Genomic DNA, 19,204 nt, shown 5'->3' with positions numbered 1-19,204 from the left:
CTAATGCTTATTTGTGTCCATTAAGCATCAGACATTGTGTCTGATAATTAATAAGTCTGTACTTATTGTGTCTGATGAAGTATCAGACAGATCATCTAAATTTTAGCTGATTTAAAAAATAACTTTTGGGAGCTGGCCCTGTGGCCAAGTGGTTAATAAGTTTGTGCGCTCTGTTGCGGCGGCCCAGGGTTTCGCCAGTTCAGATCCTGGATGCGGACATGGCACTGCTCATCAGGCCACGTTGAGGCAGCGTCCCACATGCCACAACTAGAAGGACCTGCAACTAAGATATACAACTGTGTACTGAGGGGATTTGGGGAGATAAAGCAGAAAAAGAAAAATAGATTGGCAACAGTTGTTAGCTCAGGTGCCAATCTTTAAAAAAAAAAACGTCTTACGATGGAATGTCAAAAAACACAGGAACCAACTGAAAAAGCTAACAAAGCTAAAACAATTTGAACAAAAAGGAAAATAAATAAAATAGTAAAAAAATAATTTTTGTTTTACTGTTTTAAGATGTTATTTTGTTTGTTTTTCTAAGTATGTTTTCTTTCAGATGCAGTATTGATTGAAAGAAAAATTTGCAGAAAATAATCTTGATAAACATCTACTCTCCCTCCTTTTTTCTCCTCTTCCTCCTTTTTATGGCATAGGATTATTTCACAGTGTTGTCTGCCTTTTAGAGTAACTTGAACTAGGAAGTAAATAAATAAGTATGCGTACTCATCAGAGTACGTGCACAAAATGCCTTATATTTCTACTTCATATTCTGCCATGGGGTTTTCTTTGCAGGCTCCCCAGTGCTGGCTGATTCTGCAGGGCGAGTCAGAACCTTATCCGGAGGCAGGCTGTTGCAGATTTCAATCGCTGAAAAATCCGATGCAGGGCTCTATGCATGTGTGGCATCGAATGTTGCTGGAACTGCAAAGAAAGACTACAAGTTACAAGTTTACAGTAGGTTATTGATTAGCCGGGCTTTGGCACAATTTTCTTTCAATCTTTCTATCCTTCCCCTTTACTTTTTCTTCATATCTTTAAGATTCATTCACACTAGTAAGGTTATAAGACCCACAAATTCAAATTGTGTTGACATAACCAGAGAACAATGACTTATTTCTGGCTGTTATTTATTCAGCAGTACAGCTGTCCACTCTGCATCAGCTTGCCGATGGCAGACAACCAATGTGGCTGTAATTTGTTGGAGGCAGGATAGTGGACATGTGGAATTGGGAGGGGTGGCATTGTACCGTAGGCTATATACACAATATGTAAAAATATCTCGTCTTAAAAAGTATTTAATTTATATAAGATTTTAAAGTGTTTAAAATAGTTACAGTATCTTATTTAATCTTTACACGAGCTGTGATATGAGACAAAACTATTGCCTCCATTTTGCATACATGGAAACTTAAGCCCAGAGAGGTTTCTATGACAGACTCAGGTCACGTGGCTTGCATGTGGTCCGGCTGGCACTAGAACACAGGACTACTAACTCTAGCTTATTTTTCTTCCCCCACACATTTGTATTAGGGTTGGACTAATTGTCTTTCTTGGACCCAGTATCAGTTAGGTGTATTCGGCTGCAAAGTTACAGAATATCTGGCGATCAGTGGCTTAAACAAGTAGAGGTTTATGTTCTCACATAAAGAGACGCCTGAGATGGCAATCACTGGAGTTGATGAGCAGCTTATTCATATCGGGACAGGAGATCTAGGATTCTCCTGGTCCTTCCTTTGTGGTCTCAAGGTGGCTGCTACAGCTGTAGCGTCAAGTCCACAGTGAAGGCACAAAGGAGAGGTGGTATCTCTTTTACCAGGAGAGCAAAACATTCCCCCCACCAGCCCCACCCAGCAGATCTCTGTTTAGATATTTTAGGCCTGAATTGATTCATGTGGCCACCTCGATTTTCAAAGAAGACTGAGAAACAGTCTCAGCTTTCCCAACTCCTGTAGTGGAAGGTGGAAGGAAGAAAGGAATTGTTAACAGACATTGGGTCGTGAGCTAAGCTACCATATATATTTTAAAATTAGTACTAGGAAGACTTCTGTAAATCAGAGCTACAAACGATGAGTTCCAATATTTCTATAACTTCTCCCAAGCAGGAAAAGTAGCAAACACAGCATTCTTTCCTTACTTTATTTTAGATATGAATCCATTTAAAAACTTTGGAGAAGAATTCCACCTCTCAATATAGCAATGCCATGTCTATTAGTCCCGAGTTTTTTTCTTTAGTAGCTAATTTTTGACATCAAAAGTGAATTTAACTTTGGCTGATGAAAATGCCTGTGTTGTAAGACCTGAAGCAAACATTTCCATTTTATTTCATTTTTTTCCAGTTCGACCAACTATATCCAACAGTGGCAGCCACCCTACTGAAATTATTGTAACTCGAGGCAAGAGTATTTCCTTGGAGTGTGAGGTGCAGGGTATTCCTCAACCGACAGTGACCTGGATGAAAGATGGCCGCCCCTTGACCAAGGGAAGGGGAATGGAAATAATGGATGAAGGTCGCGTCCTTCAGCTGAAGAACATTCATGTATCTGACACAGGCCGTTATGTGTGTGTTGCTATGAATGTAGCAGGAATGACTGATAGAAAATATGACTTAAGTGTACATAGTAAGTATAAAGAGCTTCACTGAGTCTATTCGCCAGCTAATATAGTCTCTAGCATCCTGGATGGCAGATATGGGCCTCGAGTACTGAGTCTTTTATTTATAGTCTATTATTTTCTACATATGGACCACTTCTCTAGATCAGTCTCATCATATATCCTTCCATGTCTGACCTCTCGTTTCTTACCTTGCTGAAATAAGCAGACATTGGATATTCTTTAGGATAGTAGATAGTTGTCTTCTTCAAGTACTTTTGGTCCAATACTATCCAAAGTAATATTCCTTGATTCTCTGTTTTCCAGATTAGCTGTCCTGGCTGGTGTAAAACTAGATTCCTTAGCATTTACTGACTCAGCATCAGTTGGGCATGAGTTTTACTAAAGTCAGCTTTAATATTCTAATTCATGAGCCATAAATGTCAGTAGGAATAGACCAAACATACATGTACTCAGGGACACCTATTTGTGTGCATTCAATTTGAAATGTCAAATCTATAAAACACAATGGTAAATTTAATAGACACAGTTTTATATCTTGAATCCAGTTAGGACATGCACAAAGTTCAGTATTCATATTCTGTAATTTTCAGCTTATGTGTGGGCCAAAGCTAAAGAAATCAGAATGTAAATGAGAGAAGGAATCAATCTTAGATATCTTTTTGTTAGATAAGTTTTAATTTTCAAGATTGGGGTTATTTGTTATAAAATCCTGCTTATAAGAAAGTCATGAAGGCTTTTAGAAATCCACCAGAAAAGATGAGTGACTCATAGAAAATCATTCACCACTATTTAGAATAACAATGTGAAAGTCGTTTACTGCTATTAGTAAGAAAGACATGACATTTTTACTTCCAGGCATGTCATACTAAAAAGAATAATAATAATAAACTCTTTTCATGATTTCTTATTTTGCTTAGTCTTGACCAGAAAATGGAAGTCTTATTATTAACAATAAGCTGTTTAGGATTTGGTGTGTGACATATATTAGCTACCTTCCTTTCCACTTCTTATTTGTTTTTTTTGTCTTACAGCCCCTCCAAGCATCATAGGAAACCATGAAACACCTGAAAATATCAGTGTGGTGGAAAAAAACTCAGTGTCCCTGACTTGTGAAGCTTCAGGAATTCCCCTACCTTCAATTACCTGGCTCAAAGATGGGTGGCCCGTCAGCCTTAGCAGTTCTGTGAGAATTCTCTCAGGTATTAGAAATTCTCATAGCCTGATAACCCAGGTAGCTTTATATGGTCACAGTTTCTCCTTAATATTTCATTTCTTTGTGTTTTATTTTTCTTTTGGATCTGGCTATTTACTATAATACACACTGATTGTATTAAGAAAAAAATATTTAGAAGGACATCAGAAGGTATATGAAAATGGGGAAAATCTCTGAATATCTCTAGGTCCTTTTTGAAAAGAAATCTTGGGACTCACTTATTACTTAAATCATGGGACCATCAGGGCATTCATGCTACAGTGAGTACCAACCAATTTGAAAAGCGAAGAATGAAAAGAAGTACTGAAATTGAAACCAGAGTCTAAGGAGTGACTCACGTTATCTCCATAACCAAGTATTTTAATTTATTCATGACTCTGATCTGAATAAGTTTTATATTTCCAGGATGGGATAGTTTTCAGTGAGCTAAGACTTTATCATTATTGTAAAAGAGGTATTCAGCTTATTCCTTATCTGGTTATGTAGGAAAATCTATTAGCTTGTTGATGGATCAGCGTGAGTGTGGAGAGAGGTGTCTTGGGGCATACCACAGGAATCTGCACTTGGACCCTTTTAATATTGACTTAGATACAAACTAAGAAAACAATCTTGCCAAGTTTGTGGTTAATAAAAAGCTTGGGTACTTAGAAGAAGACTGAATGTGTGAATGGAGGCATGTGAATTCAAACACACCCCAACACTGGAAGTTTTGAGTTAAGCCTAACAAAACGAAAGTTAAAAAGACTTCTGCACTTACATTCAAAACCAGTGATGAAAATCAGTATGAGATATAGCTTCAGAATTCTTCATATGAAAAGATGGCTAAATTGTTACTCAGTATGCATTAACAGTGTAATGTGGTTATCAAGAAAACAAATGCGATATTTTGCCATATTAATAAAACATATTTTCACCGATAAGAAAAGTAAAAGACCAGTTGTACTCTGGACTTAACTTACTCATTAGGAAGACTAGAAGAAGGATTTATTGACAATATTTTCAAAGGTGAGTAACCATGATGGTAAATGATGGCAAAATAATTTATATGCCTGATTGTATTTAACCTGGAAAAATAAACCTTATCATTACATAGTGAAAATTAGCTTTAAATATTTGAAGAGCCATGGTGCAGAAAAGGGTTCTTTTGGTTCTGTCTAGTTCCAGAGATTGAAAGCAATTTCATTGTCTGGAAGATTCTAGGGATGGATTTGGGTCAGAATATAAACAACTTAAAAAATATTTATATTGTTTAAAGTCACAATGAGCTATTTTAAGAGAGAATGAGCTCCCCGCCCCTAAATTTATTCAAACAAAGTTTAAATTCTCATTTTTGAAGGCTTTTTCAGAAAAGATCCTTTCCTAGTGTTTGAATTAGGTCTAAATATCCTAACGTCCTTCTGTTTCTTCAAGATCTTGGCCTATAAATAATGGGAGCTTGATGAGAAATGTACATTGCTGTAACTATTATGTTTATTGCCTGTAATACTCCCTAGATTTGTAACCTCAGGCAAGTTACTTAACTTTGCTCAATTTAGTTTCTTCACTCACTCGTAAAGTGATGATGTTAACAGTATTTGCCTCTTAGGGTTTTTGTAAAGATGAAATGAGTTAATGTATGTAAAGAGGTTAACGCAGTGCCTGCGTATCTGGTGGGCATCCAGGACATGTTTGTTGTTATTGTGATGGACAGCCTGGTAACAGTTTGGGTCTCCCTGTCCTGGGAAACTTTCCTATTTCCTTACTATGATGCTTTCTTTTTTATTTTTTTTAATTTTAATTTTATTTTTTATTTTTTTTTAAAGATTTTATTTTTTTCCTTTTTCTCCCCAAAGACCCCCGGTACATAGTTGTATATTCTTCGTTGCGGGTCCTTCTAGTTGTGGCATGTGGGACGCCGCCTTGGCGTGGTTTGACAAGCAGTGCCATGTCCGCGCCCAGGATTCGAACCAACGAAACGCTGGGCCGCCTGCAGCGGAGCGCACAAACTTAACCACTCGGCCACAGGGCCAGCCCCTTGATGCTTTCATTTTTATATGACTTCCAGTCTTGGTTGATCTTTGGAAATGCATGCTGATGGCAAAGATTTTATTACAACTTGGTTACCAAAAACCTGAGCACCAAAACCTTGTCTTGAAATTATCCTCATATCTTTGGCTTATTTTTTTTCCAATTCTCAACTGTTGAAGAAGTAGGAACTCTTTTTAAATATAATAACTACATCGGGGCTTCTGGAAATGAAAAAGACAAGATAAACTGATGTACTCTGGCTTATTACAGATTTACGGGAGTAGTGTTTTGGTTTTATTTAGTTTTGTTTTGCTTGACTTGTGGCTGAAGATCCCTGAATGAATACATTGGGAACTGTTTCACTTTGTGGCGCTGCCAAAAAAGTCATTGAATTTTACAGTCTGAACATGTGTGTTGTGCAAGAGATGAATGAGAATCAAATGAATGGCATATGACTTGCTTGTTCCTTGTCCACACTGCACACTTCTGTTTCATTAAGATTAGTCCTCCTGAGACTTTAAGTATAGCTTTCCTGAGAGCAGTACTTTGGTGAAGCCTCTATCATTGTTATGAAGTTATCTGTCAAGAACAGATAGCTGCTATAAAAATTTAATAGGTAAGGGCCGGCCTGGTGGCGCAGCAGTTAAGTTCACACATTCCACTTCTCGGTGGGGCCCGGGGTTCACCGGTTGGGATCCCAGGTGCGAACATGGCACTGCTTGGCATGCCATGCTGTGGCAGGCATCCCACATATAAAGAAGAGGAAGATGGGCACAGATGTTAGCTCAGGGCCAGTCTTCCTCAGCAAAAAGAGGAGGATTGGCAGAAGTTAGCTCAGGGCTAATCTTCCTCAAAAAAACAAAATTTAATAGGTACAAGAAACGTCTGCGTTTAAGTCTAATTTAATGTTGGACCCTTTTTTGTTTTTCACTGGATTATGTGAGAGCACAAGGAAGCAAAGAGAAAAAGACCGTAAGACTCATCAGGCTGAGGTTTGCAGAGCCAGCAATGACTCATGAAAGTTGTAGTGTTTTAGGGTCTTTCAACCGGAATCAGCTTATGGTCTCTCTAATCTGAAGTGGTAGTGGGTGCTTGAATTCCTTCCTAACTATTGTAAATTCTTGACATGTTTAGATAATTTCTGTATTCAACTTTGCTTAATACTTACATTCAGTTGAACAAAATGACTAAATTCAGATTATCAGCTTTGTTCACCTAAATAAGATACTGCAAGTTCACCTTTCAGTGGGCTGAGGATGGGAGGGTTGCTTATAGGAAAAGCTCAATGACAGCTTGTTGTGTTTATAAAAACAGAAAGCAGGTGGAAACTCCTGACGAATCCAGATCCAGGAGAATATTTACATGAAAATTTCATGTTTAACCATTTCAGTTTTTTTAGTTCAAATTCAGGGGACTAAGGAAAAATATATCAGGTAGAAAATTATTACAAAATCTAAGAAATGATTCACATTTTTTTCTTAGAATTTACTTCTCAAATGGTTTTGAGGACTCTGCTCTCTCAGCACATCTCTTAGTTCTCTGCAGGCTTCATTTCAGTCTCATTGGCTGCTTCCTCTTCCTCTGTCTTTAAATGGAGTTTCCCTTTAAATCACCCCTTTCTGCATATCAGAGTTTCACGCCCAGTCTACATGCATTTCTTGGACGAGGAATCTTTCTTCATAACATAGAAGTTCAAAATATAAAAAGGAACAGAAGCAGAGTCGTGCGAGTGAATGACACATGACCCCCATCAATTGTGATATAAATAGTTCCAGGATTCTATGAAACTTAATTGAAAACTGGTAATCGGTCCTGACAGTTTCCCCCATCCCTTATATATGGATGTCATCCCAATCTGGGAATATTTTCCTAAACGTCCTGCCACAGTTGTCTTTCTAAAGCACAAATCAGATCATGATCTTTTTTTCACACACTGTTATAGCCTTAATGAACACTAGAAAGTCTAGATTCTTTAGCAAAGCATGCAAGGGCCCGCAGAATCAGGTTGTACTCCATCTAGCCTCATCTCTCAGCGTTTCCTCCACCTGCTCTGCCATAGGTACCACAGCTCACTTCTACTTTTTACCTCTATATCCTCATTCGTATTCCACCTACAATGGTGTCTCTCAACTCCTCTGTTAAAGTGTACTTACTTTTTACGATTATGTGCAAATATCACCTTTTTGACACCTCGTTTCTTGCTTCCTGTCACCTAGCGTTGTATTTATTTTTTTATCCATTGAAACAGAAAATTCTTCTGAATTGTCTATTTTGTTTCATATAGGCTTAAAATGTGATTTTTTAAAAAGCTTGACTTATGCATTTTAAAGCCCTTTGAAGTGTGTTGATTAAATTTTACCTAAATTGAGCATTACATGGACAACTGGTAAAGTTACAGATTTCTTTTTGAGTCGTCTGGTGGTTTCCCTCTCCAGGAGGTAGGACTTTGCGGTTGATGCAGACCAGAATAGAAGATGCTGGCCAGTATACTTGTGTCGTAAGGAATGCAGCTGGTGAAGAAAGAAAAATCTTTGGGCTTTCAGTATTAGGTATTTATATAATTTGCAATATCTAGAAAAAAATCTCATTGACTTAAATATATTCGGGAAGCAGAGTTAAAATTTATCTACAGCTTGATTTCACACTTAGTATTCTTTGACCCCTAGACTGTCACTGTTGGCAAGATTTAAATGTTAAATGGTTTGGATGTAATCAGTTGAATTAAAATGGCTGGAATGCCATGTCTTGTCAATTCACAATTGTTCAACAGTATTCTAAGACTCTAATAACTTGTTTAATGTGAGTGCTTATCAAAGTTATAGTGGGAGAAATAAATGTCTAATAAATGTTTTTACTCATTCACTTGTTGACATTTTTATCCAGACTTTATGATTTATTTACATTACAATAAAATTAGTTATAATTGAATTCATGACCTATAGCTTTATATCTTAAAATTAGAATTGATCAAAATAGTGTTATGACATTATTCTAGAAAACAAATAATAAGAATTTATGGGTTTGTGTTAAACGTTATAGCTTAGTAAAAATATAAATATAGATGTCTATAAAATAACAGCCCTGTTATTAGAATTGTTGCTTACTTTTTCTGTTGTTTTCTTTTGTTTTGTTTTTAGTACCACCTCGCATTGTGGGTGAAAATACGTGGGAAGATGTGAAAGTAAAAGAAAAACAGAGTGTTACACTGACTTGTGAAGTGACAGGTAAGGAGCTGAGCTCTTGTCTTTCTATTCTCCCTCACTCACTGATTGTTCATTGCCTCCACTATAGATCTTAATTAGTTGAGAAAAAGTCAGCTACTCTAATAAGCATTTGCTATTGAATTCCAGTCCACTATAGCTGGCAGAAGAGTAGGAGGAAATCTTTCTGATTCTGTGGAGGTAAGAAAGAAACTCCCGCACCAAAGAAAGGAAGGAAGAAACAAGGAAGGGACAGAGGGATGGGGGCGGGGAGAGAGGGAAAGAAAGAGAAAAAAAGACACATTAATCTCTTCTTTCAATTCAATAAATTATCTTTTTTATAATTCCGCTTCTACTTATATGTAGGGTTTCCTGCCTCACCTCCTATTTTCTCTTTCCTTTCCTGTGTTTGTACCTTCCTTTCTTTTTCCTGTTTTCTTACACTTCGTTTCAAAGAAACAGGTAGGAGTTTTGCTGGAAGGATGGCGTTATTGATAGTGGAGATTACCCAAGAACGATATTGTCACCTTCTGTTAACATGTTTGACTATTACAAAGGGAGGAGACTAGTAAAAATAAAAAATGAAAAATTTTAAACCGATTTCACCATCTTTACCAGTGAATCAGTGTGCTGCATGTGATAAAAGTAAACAAATCTCTAAGAGGGCATTGTCAAGCCTGCCTTTTTATTGTAGATGGCCTTACAGTTTTAAAAGAATGAGAGTAGCCCATACATTGTATAGAAAGTCAGCATTTTAAGGAAGATTTGACTATTTTCTTATTTCATTGTTTCCATGTCTTGCCTGAGCAATAAATTTAAGTAATCAGGGAAATGTTTCTATGTTAAGAAAGGCAGATATAAAGATTGTGACATACACTGGGGCCGGCCTGGTGGCGCAGCGGTTAAATTCACACGTTCCGCTTTGGTTTGCTTTTGGTTTAGCAGGCTTGAATCCTGGGTGGGGACCTACGCACCACTTGTCAAGCCGTGCTGTGGCAGGCATCCTACATATAAAGTGGAAGAAGATGGGCACAGATGTTAGCTCAGGGCCAGTGTTCCTCAAAAAATAAAAAGATTGTGACATATACTATTTACTTAATCTATTAGTTTGTTTTCTAGAAATGATGTGGTAAGTAAGAATTGTTGCATAGAGACCAGCTGCCTAAATTTTATAGCATCCACCTTGAGCCTTCCAGTTTTCTTTTGGTTTTTCACGTTGAAGTTTGGTATTGGGTTACTTCTTTTTTATTTTTTCTTTCAATTTTATTGCAATATAATTGGTATGTAACATTGTGTAAGTTTAAGCTATAAAACATAATGATTTTATATATATATATATATATATATATATATCTCAAAATGATTACCCCAGTAAGTTTAGTTATCATCCATCATCTTGCATAGTTATAAATTATTTTTCTTGTGATGAGAACTTTTAAGATCTACTTTCTTAGCAGCTTTCAAATATACAGTACAATATTGTTAACTGTAGTCACCATGCTGTATGCTATATTCCCAGAACTTATTTATCTTATAACTGGAAATTTGTACCCTCTGACCACCTTCACCCATTTTCCTCACCTCCAAGCCCCACCTCCACAACCACCAGTCGGTTCTCAATTTCTATGAGTTTGGCTTTATTAGATTCCTTGTAGAAGTGAGGTCATATGCTATTTGTCTTTCTCTGACTGACCATTTCACTTAGCATGACGCCCTCAAGGTCCATCTATGTTGTCACAAATGGTAGGATTTCCTTCTTTTTTATGGCTGAATAATATTCCATTGTATATGTCTACCACATCTTCTTTATCCATTCATCTGTCAGTGGACACAGGTTGTTTCCATGTCTTGGCTCTTATGAATAATGCTGCAATGAACATGGGAGTGCAGAGATCTCTTGGAGATGGTGATTTCATGTCCTTCAGATATATCTGAGAAGTGGAAGTGCTGGGTCCTGTGGTAGATATATTTTTAATTTTTTGAGGAACCTACATGCTGTTTTCCATAGTGGCTGTACAATTTATATTCCCAACAATAGTGCACAAGGGTTCCCTTTTTTCCACATCCTCGCCAACACCTATCTCTTGTCTTTTTGATACTAGCCATTCTAACAGGTGTGTCATTGTGGTTTTGATTTGCATTTCCTGGATGATTAATGATTTTGAACACCTTTTCTTGTACCTGTTGGCTACTTGAATATCCTCTTTGGAAAAATGTCTATTCAGGTCCTTTGCCAATTTTTAAATTGGATCATTTGGGATTATTTGCTATTGAGTTATATAGAGGTTCTTACATATTTGGGATATTAACACCTTATCAGATCAACAGTTTGCAAATATTTTCTCCTATTCCATAGGTTGCCTTTTCATTTTGTTGATGGTTTATTTTTCTGTGCAGAGCTTTTTAGTTTGCTGTAGGCCCACTTGTTTGTTTTTGCTTTTGCTACTGTTGCTTTTGGTGTCATATCCAAGAAATCATTGCCAAGACCAACGTCAAGGAGTTTGGTCCCTATGTTTTCTTCTAGGACTTTTATGGTTTCAGGTCTTACATCTAAGTCTTTAATTTAATTCAAGTTAATTTTGGTGAGTGGTGTAGGATAGGGGTCCTGTTTCATTCCTTTGCATGTGAATACCCTGTTTTCCTACCACCATTTTTTTGAAGAGATTATCTTTTTCTCTTGAGTATTCTCGGCTCCCTTGTCAAATATGAGTTGATCCTGTGCTTAGGTTTATTTCTGGCTCATGGTTCTGTTCCATTGGTCTGTGTCTCTTTTTATGCCAGTACCACAGTGTTTTGATTACTATAGCTTTGTAATATGGTTTGAAATCAGGAAATGTGATGCTTCCAGCTTTGTGCTTTTCTCTCAGAGTTGCTTTGGCTATTTGGGGTCTTTTGTGGTTTCAAATGAATTTTAGGATTTGTTTTTTCTATTTGTTTTTTCTATTTCTCTAAAAAAATGTCATTGGAATCTTGATAGGGATTGCTTGATAAGGATTAGGTAATATAAATCTTGATAAGGATTGGGTAATATGAACATTTTAAAAATATTATCTTCTGGTCTGTGAACATGAGCTGTCTTTCCATTTATTTGTGTCTTCTTCAGTTTCTTTCATCAGTGTTATAGTTTTCAGTGTAGAGATCTTTCACCTCCTTGGTTAGATTTATTCCAGAATATTTTATTTATCTTATTTTTTTAAGGAAGATTAGTCCTTAACTAACATCTACTGCCAATCCTCCTCTTTTTGCTGAGGAAGACTGGCCCTGAGCTTACGTCTGTGCCCATCTTCCTCTACTTTATATGTGGGACGCCTACCACAGCATGGCGTGCCAAGCGATGCCATGTCCACACCCGGGGTCCAAATGGGTGAACACCAGGCCGCCAAAGTGGAATGTGCGAACTTAACTGTTGTGCCACCGGGCTGGCCCCAGTATTTTATCATTTTTTATTCTATTGTAAATGGAATTTTTTAAAATTTCCTTTTCAGATAATTTGTTGTTAGTTTTTTAAAATGCTACTGATTTTTTTGCATTAATTTTGTATCCTGAAACTTTACCGAATTCTTTGATTAGATCTAACAACTTTTTGGTTGAGTCTTTAGGATTTTCTCTATATAAAATCTTGTCATCTGCAAATGGAGATAATTATACTTCTTCCTTTCAATCCTGACGCCTTTTATTTCTTTTTCTTGCCTGATTGCCCTTGCTAGGACTTCCAGTGCTGTGTTGAATAGGAGTGATACGAGTAGTCACCCTCCTCTTGTTCTTGATCTCAGAAGAAAAGCTTTCAGTCTTTCACCATTAAGTATGATGTCAGCTGTGGATTTGTCATATATGGCCTTTATTATGCCATATTATGTTGAGGAATGTTCCTTTTATATAAAGTTTATTGATAGTTTTTATCATGAATGGATGTTGAATTTTGTCAAATGCTTCTCTGCATCTATTGAGACGAGCATATGATTTTTATCTTTCATTCTGTTAATGTGATGTATGTCTGTTAAGTCTATTTGGTCTATGGTGTTTTTTAAATCCTCTGTTTCATTTTGATTCTCTGACTGGATGATCTATCCATTGTTGAGAGTGGGGTGTTAAAGTCCCTGACTATTATGGTATTGCTGTTTATTTCTCCTTTTATTTCCGTTAGTATTTGCTATATGTATGTAGGTGCTCCAATGTTGTGTGCATAAATATTTACAATTATTATATCTTCTCAATGGATTGACCCTATTTTTTATTATATAATGACCTTCATTGTCTCTTTTGACCATTTTTAGCTTAAGGTCTATTTTGTCTAATATAAGTATACATACCCCTGCTTTCTTTTGTTACCATGTTCTTGAAATAACTTTTTATATCTCTTCACTCTTGCTCTTTGTATCTTTAAAGCTAAAGTGAGTCTCTTGGAAGAAGCATACCATTGAATCTTGTTTTTTTATCCATTTAGCCATTCTATATCTTTTGATTGGAGAATTTAATCCATTTGTATTTAAAGTAATTATTGATAGATAAGGACTTACTATTGCCATTTTGTTAATTGTTTTCTGATTGTTTTGTAAATCCTTTGTTCCTTGCTTCTTAGCTTGCTCTTCTTTTGTGATTTGATGACATTTTTTTGTGGTATGTTTTGGCTCCTTTATCATAATCTTTGTGCAACTACTGTAGGTTTTTCCTTTGTGGTACCGTGAGGCTTATAAAAAATATATTTATAACATCTCATTTTAAGCCAATAGCTTAATTTTGATAGTGTGCATAAACTTTGCATCTCTCCCTCTCACATTTTAAGTTATTGTTAAAATTTATGTATTTTCATATTGTGTATGCAATAACAATTATTGTAGTTATGGTTATTTTTAATGTGTTTGTTTTCTTAACTTTTAAACTAGAATTGTAAGTGAATTACACATCACCACTACAATATTAGAGATATGACTTTGAGTACACATTTACCATTATCAGTAAATTTTGCACATACATTCGTATGTTTTTACCATGTTAATTAACATCCTTTTATTTCCACTTGAGAATGCCCTTTAGTGTTTCTTGTAAGGCACATCTAGTTGTGATGAACTCTCTCAGCTTTTGTTTTTCAGGAAAATCTTTCTCTCCTGTTTATATTTTACCAGCTATGGTATTCTTGGCTGACAGGGTTTTTTTCCCTCAATATTTAGATCATTTCATTCTCTCCTGCAAAGTATCTTTTGAGAAATCTGCCTATAGTCCTATTGGGGTTCCCTTGTATGTGATGTGTTGCTTTCCTCTTGCTGCTTTCAAAATCTCTCTATGTCTTTGACTTTTGAAAATTTAATTATAATGTGTCTCAGTGTAGCCCTTTTTGAGTTCAGTGTATTTGGGATCCTTTGAGCCTCATGGCTCTGAATATCAATATGGAAACTTTTCAGACATTATTGTTTTGAATATACTTTCTGTCCCTTTTTCTTTCTCTTCTCCTTCTGAGATTCCCATAATATGTAGATTGTTTCTTTCTATGATGTCCCATAGGCTTTCTTCACTTTTTTTCATTCTTTTTTCTTTTTGCTCCTCTGACTGTATGATATCAAGTGACCTTTCTTCTAGTTCACTGGTTCTTTCTTCTGCTTGGTCAAGTCTTATGTTGAAGCTCTCTTTTAAATTCTTCAGTCATTGTATTCAGCTCTAGGATTTGTTTGTTTTGTTTTGTTTTTTGATGGTTTCTACTTCTTTGTTGAACTTCTCATTTTGTTCATGAATGTTTTCCTAGTTTTGTTTAGTTGTCTATCTGTCTGTGTTCTTGTGGTTCACTAAACTTCTTTAAGAGGATTATTCTGAATTTTTTGTCAGACAGTTCATAGATCTCCTTTTCTTTAGGGTAAGTTATTGGATCTTTATTAGTTTCCTTTGATAGTGTCATGTTTACCTGATTCCTTGTGTTGGCATCTGCACACTTGAGTAAAGGGTCTCCTCTTCCAGATATGACAGGCTAACTTCAGCAGAGACAGTTCTTCACCATTCAACTCAGCTTGGGGTTCTGGATGGTTCAGCTGGTAGCATCCTTGGGCAGATGGGGTCTTCCATCAGTTGTTAATTTGGATGAAGCCACTGCCTGTGCTGTGAGGTCATGATGGAGGTTACGGTTGGCTAGCAACAGTTGGAGAGGACTGCAGGCTTGGTTCCCTGCCCAAGTGCAGCTATAGGACAGACTCTGTGGTTGCCTCAATTCTCTGGTCAGGCTTCCTAATCAGGTGGGATTGGGTGCTATACTCATTAGGTTGGGCGGGCCTCCAAATTTGAGTCTCTTCCCTTGGTGAGGGCATAGAACAGGCTCCATGGGCAGTACAATTGAGACCTCCAGTTTTAATATAACATCATCCTAGCCCTCTTTCCTAACAGAACTTGCTTTTTATGGTTTTAAAATTTCAAAAAATTGTTTAAGCAATTTAAAATTAATGTTTAATGTAAGTTCCATGTGAAAATAAATATAAAAGATCTTTTCCTTATAAGCTATAAATATTAAAGGAATAATTACTACTCTGTATCTTTATCTGTCTACCTATTTATATATCTATGCTAGAATCCTGGTATAGACTCAAAATATCTGCTTGTTTAATTGTTGAATTAAAGTTTTTTTCTCTTTTATAGCTTTCTCTGAAAAATATAAAATCTTCTTTAAAAATTTAATATGAATGCAAAGGTATTCATGAGTAATAATTTTAATAAAAATGCATGCTCTTTCCTCTTTAAAGTGTATTTTACTATAGAAATACTTAATTGTAATAGCCTAAGATATGCTTTAAATTTAGTTAAACACAAAGACTAATTTAGAATTATTTCACTGATAGATGAAACTAATCTTCATTTCAAAATGGTTTATAATCTATGTATATTTTAAAAATCATAGCATGATCATTATTATTATGAATTAGTTTATGTTTGCAAGTTTATTTTACAATGAAAGGTTATTGCATTGTTTTAGAAGTAGGATATTTAAACAGGCAAATAAGTGAAAATGCCTTCTTTAAATTATCAATTGTAGACATGTGATTAGTAGTCAGCTCTAAAAATGGCTTTTTGTTACAGGGAATCCAGTGCCAGAAATTACGTGGCACAAAGATGGGCAGCTCCTCCAAGAAGATGACACTCATCACATTATGTCTGGTGGCCGATTTCTTCAAATAACCAATGCCCAAGTGTCACACACTGGAAGATATATATGTTTGGCTTCTAATACAGCTGGTGACAAGAGCAAAAGTTTCAGTCTTAATGTACTGGGTAGGTATGATCATTGCTCCAAATCTTGAAGAATCAGACGTGACTATGAGCTAAATTCTCTCCGTTTCTTCTTCTATTTACTTATGGTTTCTACCATAGACATTTCACTCTATAAGGATAACCAGTGCTTGTGTACATTTGCTGTTTCTCTTTCATTAATTAATTCATACATTGATTCATTGCATTTGGAATACCTACTATGTTCCAGGGACTGTTTTTGTGCTAGAGACACAACTATGAATAAGAGGATATTAAATAGCAGTAGGAAAGGATAAATATATGCTGCTCAAAGAGAAGCAGGTCGATAGTGAAAGGGGCTCAACCAGAGATATTTTATTCTTTTTTTGTGGGATTCTGCCCTTATTGGTAATTGTCCATGCTGAATTCTGGTTTTGGTAACTATGATGAAGAACAGAAGCAGAGAAGGCGCACTGCAATTTTAGACTTGCTCATCAGTGATAGTGAATGAACATAATTCCCTGTGAGGTTGAAGAGTTAAAACAAAACAAAACAGCTTTCAAATGCCTTTATTTTAGAATATGCTTCCCTCTGTCTTAAATCACATCTCTCCTTCTTCTCTTCGCCAATTCATGTAGCAGTACTGTGAACAGAACATCTCCTTCCACTGGGGTGAGCGACTACCTTAGATTTTATCTTTCATCACATAATTTGCTGCTCTTCTTTCCTTATGTGTGTTTATCTCCGTCATTTGCTAATTCACTAATACCTAAAATATCTTAAAGGAAGAGAGTTGAAGGGTCCTACCATGCTGGACATTGCTTGAAGAATTCAAATTTAGATCTTTTAGCAATTAATTAATAGCTTTTTCGTCCCAGATAAGTTCTGTCCCCTTGAAATTAATATATAATGTGTAAATTCTATGTTGAGTCAATGAATGAGCTGTGAAGACTCCTAGGTTAAAATAGAGACAGAGACCAAAGGTTTAGGTTTTAAATCTCATGTGATTTCTTTCTGGTTTAACACAGATTAGCTTGTGCATTGGGATCCCAAGCCCTTTGAGAGAAATAAAAACTACACTCTGAAATATAAATGGACTAGGAATGATGAAATAACTGTGCCTTCAGTTCCTGCAGCCTCAAAGTTAGGCTGATGTCTCAGAAATGACATCAAAATGGATTCTTCATTTATGCTCATGTTTTGAAATTTAAAATGCATCACCTAAATGTATTGTATTTGATTACTAATATCTAAATACTTTTCATTCTACTAAAATCAACTGACCTATGTTTGGCTATGCAAATTTTTGCAATTTTTTGTTTGTTTTTGTAGTTATTGGCTAGACTATTTTGGGACTACATGGTCTCATGTATAGAAACCTCTCATACAGGACACACCCCATAGGTAGCTTACAGTCTAATTGAGTAGAAGAAATATATATGCAAGAAAAGTTAAATCAAAATACTAGATAATGTGTAAGTGCCAAATAAAGAATATATATAGATAATAATTATACAAAACTATAAACTCACAAAGGCAGAACCCCTTTTTATCCTATAAAGAATTTAGCCCCAGCACCTAAACTTAGTATTGAATAAAAAATACATGGATAAGTATGAATGAGAGTTCATCAGCCAGTTGTCTCCTGACACACCTGTGCTCCCTGCACCCATCAATGTGTGAAAGGCAAATGCCCAGCCCTAGATTTCCTCTCCTCTCCTGTAGCTCATTGCTTCTCTTAGAGCTCTAAGTTTGTCATGCCTCCTTCCTTCATCCTCTGATTCACCTCCTAATACTGACTCGTGTCCAAATCCTATTCTCTGCTCTCTGGAAACCTGATTTAAAACTCTCTCTAGCTCCTTCTGTAGTTGGAATCTGACTCTTCCCAAGAGACGCCAGCTTCCGGCGGATTCTCTCCAGTAGAGATTACTTATTCTTTATCCCAGGTATTTCAAGTCATGCTACCTGACTACACTACTTCCCCCCTCACCCACACCCCTCCCTGGTTACTTATCTATTTCTTTTATTCTCCTTTATTCATTGAAGACTGAGAGATCTGAATCAAAGCCTTCTTTCCACCAACTTTATAAAGTTGAGGCTATTTAATTGTGTGTTGGAACTTCCAATGGACTCAGCTATAATTCAGCATCTTTATCCTTTCTTTTCCTGGAGGATGAGTTACCCTTCTTGTTCACAGTTACTGTTTGCACTTTTGCCCTTGACCCTATATCTTTCCACCTTCTTTGGTATGTCATTCATTCCCACCATCCGCCTTACCTGAAGCTTCACCTTCTACTGTCCCCATCACTTCATATGGTAACCACTCTGTCTATTCTTCCTGTCCCACTATAAACAGGCTTCTGCCAACACTGTTCTTGACGCTGCTGTGTCAAGATTATCCTGTGGCAGACTACCCTGTTGCTGGATCTAACAAATAATTTTCAGTCCTTATCTTCATGTTTTGGACATGACTTATCACTTTCTCCTTGACAGTGTTCTTTCCTACTTATCCTTGCACACCTTTGGCTGCTCTCTGTCTCTCTCTTTTATGAACTTTTACTTAATCTATCTCTTAAACATTGTCTCCTAGTGTTTTGTCCTTATTTCACTGCTCATTTTACTCTAGGTATTCTCTTTAAGTAATAAATTTAATTCCCAGAGGTTTAATTATCTCCTGTAGACTGGTGGCTTTTAAAATCCGTACCTGCAACCTAGATCTTTCTCCCAAGCTTTAGATCTCTATATACAATTGCTCAATAGATATTTCTACCTGGAATTCTCAAGAGCACCCAAAATTCAAGATATTCAGAATGGAACAAACTGTCTTCCCCTCCTAAATGAGCAAATCTTTCCATATTTGCTATTTATGTTGCTTCACTGCAGTTTACCTAAGTTCCCAAGCAAGGAAACTGGAAGTTATCTTTGACTTTAATTTTCCTTAGTCCCCAAATTCTGTCATCAAGTCTTA

The 19,204-nt window shown here is 36.3% G+C and overlaps 1 protein-coding gene across 8 annotated transcripts in view; it reads left to right on the top strand.

Moving 5' to 3' along the window:
- HMCN1 (hemicentin 1) overlaps window positions 1-19,204 on the top strand; it is a 436,035-nt gene that overhangs the window by 296,374 nt on the left and 120,457 nt on the right. For all 8 annotated transcript variants that reach the window (XR_011498041.1, XR_011498040.1, XR_011498042.1 and 5 more), the window contains 6 exons: window positions 793-954; window positions 2,337-2,618; window positions 3,645-3,812; window positions 8,269-8,382; window positions 8,971-9,057; window positions 16,087-16,278. Coding sequence is in view for 5 of the 8 variants with exons in the window: in XM_044757668.2 (XP_044613603.2) it covers window positions 793-954; window positions 2,337-2,618; window positions 3,645-3,812; window positions 8,269-8,382; window positions 8,971-9,057; window positions 16,087-16,278 (1,005 nt within the window). In the remaining 3 variants the exon portion in view is untranslated. The remainder of the gene's footprint in view (window positions 1-792; window positions 955-2,336; window positions 2,619-3,644; window positions 3,813-8,268; window positions 8,383-8,970; window positions 9,058-16,086; window positions 16,279-19,204) is intronic.

Source organism: Equus asinus, chromosome 25 (assembly GCF_041296235.1).
Source record: "Equus asinus isolate D_3611 breed Donkey chromosome 25, EquAss-T2T_v2, whole genome shotgun sequence".
Lineage (NCBI taxonomy): Eukaryota > Metazoa > Chordata > Mammalia > Perissodactyla > Equidae > Equus > Equus asinus.
Note: the sequence above shows the minus strand (reverse complement) of the source record. Positions and strands in the feature narration are given on the sequence as shown.